Raw genomic sequence first — 10,242 nt, 5'->3', positions numbered from 1 at the left:
TTTTAGAAATTTTTGTGGTTTGAAATCTTTGCATTCTGGTATCAAATAATAAATCAATATATTTTGAGTAGTACGTAGATTGTATTTACGTTTGAATAAGTATGCTATTTTAAATAAAACTATATCAATATCTACTAAATATATTTTTAATAATTCTACCGCGAAAACATTAATTCTTTTTTAAGATAATACCTTTTTTAAAATTGAATTTTTTTGGTAATAATACGCCTTTCATACGAATCAGTTTCTGCAAAGTATTATAATACATATAAGCAAGTATATTTAAGAGTAATCGTTTTTGAAATTAACAGTGACCTTATTTAATACATAATTATTTTTCATTCTTTTTAAATGTATTAAGGTTTTATATTTTTCGTGATATATTTTATATATGACATCGATAACATTTAGAATGTATTATCAAGTAATACTATAGTCAATAGTCGTTAAGTGTACAATAAGACATTAAAATCTTCGATTAGATCCAATGAATGAACATTTGTTATAAAAATCAGCTACTTGGATTTGATTATCTAGCCTCCTTTGCATTTGCTAAAGTTTTATATTTAAAAAGTTGGAAATATATCAACTAAATATTTCATTCATGCAAAATATAGTACCAAGTATGTATATATACTTATATATATAATATATAATATTATATATATAATATGTAATATATATATATATAATATTAAGCCTATCACATTATTTTGTAAATGATTTTTCTTGTTACAGGTTTAAAAATAACTGATACAACTAACAGAACTGAGGTTTTGTGGAAATATTTATTCCGAATACTCGTATAAAAATTTTTGCAATATCATTAGAAACTATCACGTATAATATTCATTGCTGTTTAAGAGAATGTTGCTGTATATTCAGTGAGCATTGTTATTTTAACTGCTTTTTTTATAAGTTCCAAGCATTTATTATGATGGTCTTTGATTGACAAGGAAATTTATTAATATATTTTCTACCTAGAATAAATTATAAATAAATACATTTAGATTGATTCTACCTAAATTCGACAGAATTTTGAGATTCCTGTTTGGTATAAATACCTAAAACGTTAATTTTGAGTATTATATGAAATTACTTTGATAAAATATCTAGATTAATATTAAATAAAATTTGTTTTCTCGCTAATTTAACTAGTCCATCGAGCTGCAGTTGTTATAAAATATGAATATAATAGGAAACTTGTATCGTTATCGTTCACTTATGTTACATATTTGTTGGAGTTATATAAAATGTAGGATGATTCTAAGTTGAGTGACATTGATACGATAATTGTGCAGGCTGCAAGGTTGAAACTTAATTTATATCCTGTACTTATTCTTTAAGATACCTTTTGGATCACACAATTTCACTTTCTGTGCCAATATAGAAACTTATGTAAGCTTCCAGAAATCATTTCTCGACATATTTTGGTAAAAAATAAGTACACTGGAAGATCTCACACGAAACGTACCCTGTATACATTAATTTCTAAGAGTATATCAGGAGGTCACTGTTAAGATCGTTGCAACCAAACCAAGTGTAGCACCTGTCATTATAAGACTTCTCCAAATTGCTCCACTTATTTCTTCTGCCACAGGGTATTCTATACAAAGTTGCTCCTAAAGAAATACAATATGTGCATATGTCAATGTAACAAAAACTTGTGTGTCCAAACTATAACAATTTCTATGTATTTGTATCCTAATTTTGGAAACACAGCACTTACCCATCCACCGTATCCTTTGATGAAATGTGCAACTTTCTCACCAATAAATCTGGAGACGTAAAGAGGTAATTTTTTCTTTAGAGTGTGCATTCGTCTATCCCGTGCCCACAGAGCGAGTCTACCCATGAATGCATATAGACAAACGATTCTCGCCCATGTAACTCCACCGTGTAAGAACAATTCGTCCGCAACTCCCATGAACGCTTCGTATGCCGTATCTGGCACAACGTTTAGACGATTTACCATACTTGCGAACAGAATACTATGTTTATTCAACATTTGATACACGTTGTGTCTCATACTACGGGAAACTGGGTCTTGAGATATCAGATATATATCTTCCTTCAGTAGATATCGTATCACATCGTTGGCTAAACACTCTGCTGTTCGCTCTATGGAATCTTCGCAGAGAGTATACCGCGAAGACGAAATCAGCTGCGGAAAAAAGTTCTGCAATCGGATCTGAAAGAGATCATTTCTTCGTTATTTTAACAAATTAGTCACACTCAATTTTTTGAAGTAAATACACATATGTGTGAGAAAGCGGAATAGTAACTAGACGATTAACGGTGCTTCGCTCTCATTACTTAGAACATCGAATAGTTTAGTGTTTTCGTATATTAAATCTTAACATATCATCGGGGAGTCAACAATCTAGGATTAGATTATTTAATTTGGGAATTTTTAATCTCTATTACGGCGAATGTAAAATACGAAATAGAATTAAATATCCTAAATTTCAGCAATTTAACGAAAATCATCAAAGTCAGTTATTAAGAAGACAGTTATTAGTAAATAAGTTAGAAAAATAAACAACAGAGCGAGAGGTTTAATTTTGAAATCCGACTTTATTGACCTTCCCCGAAAACGCGGCAAGAGCTACGCGCGAGTTAGAAGAAGAAAGAAACAGGCGCGAAAGAGAGGAAATTCGAGGATATAGCTTATTGACAACGGAGTCGAGTTAAATGAAAGTTTAGTTCGGTGACTTAATACCTAAGTTAACTAAAGCGAAAGTATCGATATGTGTGTGGTTACCTGACAAACTTCGATAAAAGACATAGCGGTATGTGCAGTGCCGATAGCATATCGGCACAGAGCGCCGTTATCACCGGCAATCGGTGTTCCACCGCCTCCGTTACGATCCTGTGGAATCACAGTATCAGCGCTTCCGCCGGCGTAGTCGTTGTCGTTAGAGACTCGCTGGCTCGACGAATTCTTGTTACCGGGGGGATCGCATTCCAGGATGCCGCCCACTCTGGAATGCGGTTCCCCCCGCACTGACGCACCCTGCCCCTCTCCATCCGTGAGGATCTCATTGTCCGGTGGTGCACCGTCGTCGCCGGCCATCCTCGTGTACGCACTCTCTGATCTCTTTGAGACACCGGTGTGTGTGTCAGAAGTTGGAACCACTCTCACCACAGAGAGGGACCAGATTAGTCGTAGGCACTAATAGCGATTCTTAAAAATCGAACCTCCTTTCTCGGGTTTTTAAAACATGGTTGTCTGTTGAAGAGTGAGCTGCTGAACTAACGCTCGAAGCGCCGGGTTAACGAGCGCTCTACACGAAAAACTTCGGCTCGCCTGCCAGACGACGTAACGCTCTCTACTTTCCCGCGGCCATTTCCGAAGCCGAACCTTTAACCGCTCCTCACTCCTCCGTCTGCTTATCCCCACTCCGAGTTTTACGTTTCCCACCAGACTCCACTACTAGTCCATTCCCTTCCATCTATACATCGCACGTTGTATAGGACGTTGCAAAATACAGTGGCTCGCGAAGGTGTTTGGATTCTTATCGTACAAAATTTTGACGAACATGTTATGTGTATTATGTGAAATTTTTGAAATTTCATTACCATTGCAGTTTTAACAATATTCGTACAAAGTCGCTAATAATTCTGATATTTTACATAGTTCAAAGTTCTCTAACGATAAGAAAGTTGGAAAGTTCGACTATATGTAATTCGTGAAATACCTGATTATTAATAGTCCAAAACAATGCCAATTTTAAAATTTCGCGGCTCTAAAAAGGTTAATTCAAAGTCGAATATTTCTTGTTTGATTCTGTACATTCTATATATAAGAATTTTATTACTTTTATTTTGCTCGTACATTGTTGTCACAATAATGAAGTTTCATACTTTCGTTATAAATCTTCTTAACATTGGACATCCGTGATATAAATTTCTTTTTCTTTGACACGCTTGATAATTAACGATAGGGCATGATTGAACGGATGGTATTGACACGCTATATTCAAATTTCGAAGAAACGATATTTCACATTTCTCACTCTGATATAGTGGTCAAAATTTTATCAGCATGGCTTCTGAGAGACTGAAATATGCGCTACATATTTTGTAACCCTCTGTATACTAACACAGGTTACTTGAATGGTGCACACAACGGTACAGGCTTCTATGGATCATTCACGATTTCTCCCCACCATTGACCATTGGTGTATTCCGGCACGCGGTTCACACTGTTATCCACTGCTCCATACAAACTCACTGTACATGTACGTTTGAATGTAACGTGCATGTTGTAAATGTGTAAGTGACTCAACTATCTCTTCTATATTTCCTCTCTCGTCCCTACCCTCTGTTCACCTTTCTCTCTTTACTCTCCTTCTCAGCGAGGCGCCGTCGATAACCTCCTTCCCCTCGAAAGAGTGCTCTCGCGCACGTGCACGGTCACAAGCGCGAATACCTGTGTGCGCCCTGGGAATCGAACGAACGGAATTTTCGATGGAACGCGGAGTTCGCCTGCTATCGGCCACCGTTCTTAGCCGTATTCTCGCCGCTGTATTATTCACGGAGAATGTTTCTTCAAAGATTAAGCCACTATAATCGGATATACGATACAGTGAGGTTTTGTTTGGAATTAATTTCTTATTGTTCGTTTATCGAATTCGCTTTGTATACATACGTGATAACAAGTATATTATTATAGTTGATACTAAGTATTGAAGGTTAATTGTTATAGTTGCTACAGTGGTTGGTGCAATCATGACAACGAGGTGTGACAATGTATCGATCTTGAAAATTTGATATAGTATTTATTCTTTTCTTTTTGGCAGCATTTGAATCATTGTAGCAATTCAAATTCCATAGAGAAGTAACGCAAAGGAACGATATCTATTACCATTTAACAAACTATTTGCCATAGAAGTTACCTTTAGATTTATCGATCCTGTTATGGGAGATATAGTGACCAACGCTAACGAAATTAATTAGAATACTTGAATAAAAAGGACAGTCACAAATATATTCTTTCTTCGTAAAAAATTTGTAATAATTTTAATATTGAAATAACAGTATAAAATTACTTAATGCACCAGGAAGTGCTCACAAAATGAAGCGTGTACACAATTTAAAATTACCCGACAGTCAACGTGTTATGCAATAAATGATTTGCTACTATTTTTGTGAAATATAAAATATGTTAATTTGAGAGTAACGATAAAGATATAACTTTATCGAGCAATAAGATTATAATGTATTATAAGATTATATTAATCAAAATTGTATATGGATTTCAAGAAATTGCAACACTTATTCCAATGCCGCTGGCGCGCTTGGTGAAAGCCAGCCACGTCACAGTTGCTAACCTAAAGGTGACGTAGAGATCGTTGGGGATGACGATAGTATTCCAGTCATTGGTAGTTTCCCATTTCATTGATGCCGTGCTCCCTGTTATTATAACTTCCTGCTGTGCAGTCGCATGGGTCCACCATTCATGTTGTTTGTCTTCCATTGAATTGTCGGTAGATAGCCTTCTTTTTAAGAGAAACTTCTTTTAATGAGAAACATATTTCAAAAGAATTATTTCAAATGATCCGTGAATGTTAAGGAAGTTAATAAGTTTTAAAATTATTCACTAATTTTAAGTAAAGTTACCTATTAATTTTAAAGAACTAGAACTCTATTAATCTCTACCCAACTATATTTTTTTAAATATTATATTTGCTTGTTAAAATGAAATCAGTAATACACTTGAATCTAATTAATTAGTATGTAAAGTTTACAATAAATAAAACGGTGTGCCAAATACTTTCTACAGTCGTTGTAAAGTTTTCTAGATTCTACGTCGTCATATTAGAATCTTTATTAGTAAGTAATTATAAATACGTTCACCCTCCATCGTTATACAATTAAGGTTCATAACCTTAAAATTTCCTACTCGTACTAAATCGTATCATTGAGAAATTCCTTATATTACCAAAAATATTATGTCCAATCTAAAAAAAGAAACATAATTTTGCTTTCGTATAAAATTTGTTTTTACCATAGTAGTAAGATTTCTACGGTTACATAACCACGTAATTGTTTGGACGATATTTCTCGATAGGACAAAAAGAGGGACAAAAACGTCTGGGAAGAAGACGATCGTCACAAAGTGTTGGCGCGTCGATTCACATATAACGAATACGATTGGTATTCGCGATGGTGCAGAATGTAGTGGTATTTGTATTGTAGTGGTGGTCACGGCGTATTTCCAAGAAGGAATTATTATGTTGAAACTGGTCGGCGCGGCGCGGCGTGCACGCCGACTGACTCTGATCGGCGGCGCGCGACCGTGCCCGCTCTTTTCTGCCTGTGCAACCTTCAAAGGCCACAGAATGCGTCGATGAATGAAGTAGGAAAGTTGCAGAGTACCGAGCCGACCGGATGTGTATACTAGGTGGTCAAGAAAATGAGAGCTACTACGTCATTCAGCAACTAGCTAGTTTTGCGCCCCCTCTCAGTGGTTAGAGTCGCTGCTAGACGCTCTAACGACAATTATCAATCACTTTATTTTTACATTGTCTCGATATTAAACCATCTTTAATCGTTCTTTGTCTTTTACTTGTCACTTAGCGTATAGACTTCTTTTTTTTTAATTCTTCGCACGATATATTAAAGATGTAGAAAAGAAGTTTAAGGTAAAATAGTTAGTGCAAAATAGATTAAAAAGGATGGAATGTGTTAAAAGTTGAATAAAATAATGATATATGTTTATGTAATATGAATAGCGGAAGTTCAACTGCTTCTGATGAAGGTTGTTTAAGACTTATTTGCTCCATCTTCTCCAATGTACAGTGAACGCAAAAAGTAGGTTTATATTTTTCTCTTCCTGACACGAATACGGTGAAGCTTGGTTTATACATATAGATTTCTCAACGGACGATCGATAATTTTATCTCAGTGTGACGGTTTTGAAATAGGACGAAGTACGACAATTTTTTATAAGCTTCTTCATATTGCACATAACTTGGTACTACAAATATCTACGCTTATTATCAACAACAATCTTTCCAACTTCCGTCTTCGTCCTTGCTTCTTGCCTCTTTGGTTTTCTGCAACTAGTTTATTCTCCTTCCTAAATTATTCAAAGGATAAGTAGTTCATAGATTCTTCCTGCTATTTATGATTTCTCGTTTCTAGGATAGGAGTTTATTTCAGAATAATCGCGTACCAAATAAAGCTTCAAATAGCGTTCAAATAAATGAAATTCATGTAAACGGATTTCTATCGAGTATTTAATTTATTTCAAAAAGAAAGTATTTGTTAAACTACCGACTTATTAAATACCACCGTTTTGTGTCCCTTACATACTTAAACACTATAAGAACATTTACTCAAACATTATACTGTAGTACTTAAACCTTTAAAGGATCAAGCTTGATCTATGAATTTCAGTCTTCCTCATCGCGAATGGTAATTATCTATGAGATTAGAAATATTTGCTGACGGAAGGTCTTGTAAGCCGTACGATAAACGATTTCTCTTAACCAAAGCTCGCAGGTGTCTATCGACGTTGTCTATGCGTTATTCGAGGCGGTTTACCTTTCTATACCAAATGTGGATAATCACACACGTAAGGCATTAATGCTTGGCAGCCGGACATGGATAAATTGGCAATATGAGTCACGTATAAATGACATCTAATTGGGTCATTATCTCACAGTTGCTTCTTAAAGTGGCAAGAGACGCAATAAGAAGCTTTGTGGATTGGCAACGTTTCGCACGACGAATTCCTTAGGAAAAATTTAAATGTATCTCATTCTCGCACTTCGCATAAAATACTATTTAAATCCCACTTTTGATTTAACTGGCCAAAAATATAACGTACAGTGCAGTTATATTTTACATTCTTTAAAGTATTTGAACATTTATAATAGAATATTTTTATTAATCTAATCGAACTTTTCGAGAAGTTGTATTCAGACAATCTTTTTCCGTTTGTCAACGTAAAGAATCGTTTTTAGATGATGAGCTTCTTAACTTCCGCTACGAATTTTTCAAACATAACCTAATATTATTAGCGAATTACGAGTTTATTATTTCCCTTGTTGGGTACTATCTCTATATTGCTTTTCGAAAACCACTCTATTACTTCTCATGGTTTAGGGTGGCTTTCGTTAGTCTTTTATTGCATTTGCTGACAACGTTATTTTAATAAAGAATTGAATAAACCAAAATGTTTTGTCCATATTATATTATAAAATTTTTTTGTGTTTATAATTCGCAATGGTTAAGCTTCTACATACTGAAGTGCTTCTCATACTTGTTTCATTTCTTTGTTGTTTCGCGATAGGAGATTGCACGCGTATCGTTTGTCTCTCTCGATAACCCATCCGTTCTCGAATTACCTTAGATTGGTAACAATTGTGCTTTATCCTTCTCTGGCCCATTAAAATGTCAGCCAGTCGCTGACAAACATATCAACTACCGCGACATCCGTCAAGTCGGACCACGTGTCTTGATAGTGGTCTGCAGCTACGATTGAAAATATCGTTTCACTTTGTTTTCTCGCCGCGAAGTGGACCGTGGGAATACAAGTGAGTGAGCGGCACACAGTATTTCAGGGGAACTCGTGGCAACCGGCTCTCGGTAGCTTTTCTTACCATCATTCATGATACTATGGTACGGCAATAGGATGATTGCCTGACGGCCGATGCCTAAAGTGGATAAAGTCTTCTATAGTAATTTAACTCGAACAGGGCACAGGGGTGTGTTAGATAACCAGCCTTTTACATTTTACTATCACTGAGTTGGCCTAACGACCAGCCGTGTTTGACCTCTACGTCCAAAAGCATGTTGTTCGTCATTTGGATAGTTGTCCCTTTGAGGTTTCGATATTAGTCGAAGCTTGAATTTGCGATGTTATTGGCTAAGAATGAAGGTTATGTTTATTCATCTGGAACTCGGTAGTTTTGTAAGCGTCAAAAAATCTGGTCAACTTGTTATTCAATATTATATTGTATGTTTAAAACTATCCTGTATAATTTGTTAATAAACATTCATATTCATTGAATAATCTGACGTATCTATCGATCCACGTGGAATAATCTAAGTCAATAAATTTGTTATTTAGTCCTTTGGGCAGTTTCACAAAAATTGATATATTTGAATATAAATGACGAATGATAATAAATTATATCACATGTACTACTTTTCGAATATATGTATTAACCCTACTCCTGGCGGATGGCGAATCCATTCGGATCTAGACGTACGTCGCTCCTAAGTTGCAATTATTTTAACGTATATTCTATATTTGCAGAAACGTTGAAGGCAACACGAACTCTTTGCACGTTGCTAAGATCATCCGCTGTTCGAGGGTTAATCAAGATCCGTGAATTATTTCCCTAAATTAGATTTTAGGAGCGACAGATTTCTATTAGATTTCTGTAAATCTTCATAACTATATGGGAATTATGTCTGAAGAGTATCACTCGTGTCAAGTGAATGAAAGTAATTTTAAGTCAACTAAATAATCTATAGATTTTACTACAATGGAAAAATTACTTCATAAATCAGTTATTCAGATAGTTGGTTTATTATTTATTTTTAATTCGTTCTCATAGATTAGTATGACTTAACAAATTTTGGCTAAATACAAAATTCAAACAATGGTAATACCTTTTGAGAAGATTTGGTTTCCTGTTGGAATTATGATAAAAAATCTTTTTAAATCCAGACATATATCTACCATATCTCACTATTCACAGACAAGTGGTGCACTCGTGAGCTACCATTTAAGTAATAAAGGCTACCTTAAGCGCTATATTAAACCGAATCAAACAGGCTGGAGCCAGTATATACAATTTGAATATTTAGTTATGATAAGGAACCTTATTCGGCCATTTTTATTCGGTATCCTTCATACATCGCCAAAAATGTAGAAATATAAAAAACGTAGGCTAAAATAAACAGTTAGGTTTTAATTATTGATTGCATATTTTTAGTATTATAGTGTGCAATTTTAATTAATTGTTAATTTCATTAAATGCTAATGAGAATACTATGAATGCTAATAAATCCTATTAATAAATTTTCCATTTTTTATCTGTACATTTTACATTTTTCTATTACTATAGATAAGCTGTTCCAATGATAGGTCCTACTTGAAATCTATGTTAGTTAGAGATCGATGACTGTTTCGTCAAATTTGTGACATCCATTAATCACTAAATATATTATTTACTAGATTATTAGATTTACTAGATATAGTATTACTAGATTACTAGAT

At 34.6% G+C, this 10,242-nt stretch overlaps 2 protein-coding genes and 1 long non-coding RNA gene across 4 annotated transcripts; 1 reads left to right on the top strand and 2 right to left on the bottom strand.

The window, feature by feature from the left end:
* Positions 1-769: 769 nt before the first annotated feature.
* LOC117213967 lies at positions 770-3,466 on the bottom strand. The gene is made up of 3 exons (XM_033459719.1): positions 2,765-3,466; positions 1,730-2,191; positions 770-1,622 (listed from the first exon to the last, which is right to left on the bottom strand). The coding sequence occupies exons 1-3, from the start codon at positions 3,074-3,076 to the stop codon at positions 1,503-1,505; spliced, it is 894 nt and encodes a 297-aa protein (XP_033315610.1). The 5' UTR covers positions 3,077-3,466; the 3' UTR covers positions 770-1,502.
* Positions 3,467-4,159: 693 nt separating this feature from the next.
* LOC117213969 lies at positions 4,160-4,821 on the top strand. The gene is made up of 2 exons (XR_004488755.1): positions 4,160-4,277; positions 4,361-4,821. It is a non-coding gene; the product is annotated as an uncharacterized LOC117213969 (long non-coding RNA).
* On the bottom strand, positions 4,274-5,560 carry LOC117213968. Of its 2 annotated transcripts, none has more exons than XM_033459722.1 (2): positions 5,336-5,560; positions 4,274-4,527 (listed from the first exon to the last, which is right to left on the bottom strand). In XM_033459722.1, exons 1-2 carry the CDS (start codon positions 5,479-5,481, stop codon positions 4,494-4,496), a joined length of 180 nt encoding a protein of 59 aa, XP_033315613.1. In that variant the 5' UTR covers positions 5,482-5,560; the 3' UTR covers positions 4,274-4,493. The 2 variants fall into 2 exon arrangements, with proteins under 2 accessions (XP_033315613.1, XP_033315611.1); XM_033459720.1 differs by having other exon boundaries at positions 4,277-4,568.
* Between the last annotated feature and the right edge of the window lie 4,682 nt (positions 5,561-10,242).

The sequence above is a fragment of the Bombus bifarius genome, unplaced genomic scaffold, assembly GCF_011952205.1.
Source record: "Bombus bifarius isolate JDL3187 unplaced genomic scaffold, Bbif_JDL3187 scf7180000009145, whole genome shotgun sequence".
Lineage (NCBI taxonomy): Eukaryota > Metazoa > Arthropoda > Insecta > Hymenoptera > Apidae > Bombus > Bombus bifarius.
This window is presented reverse-complemented; position numbering and strand designations above follow the sequence as displayed.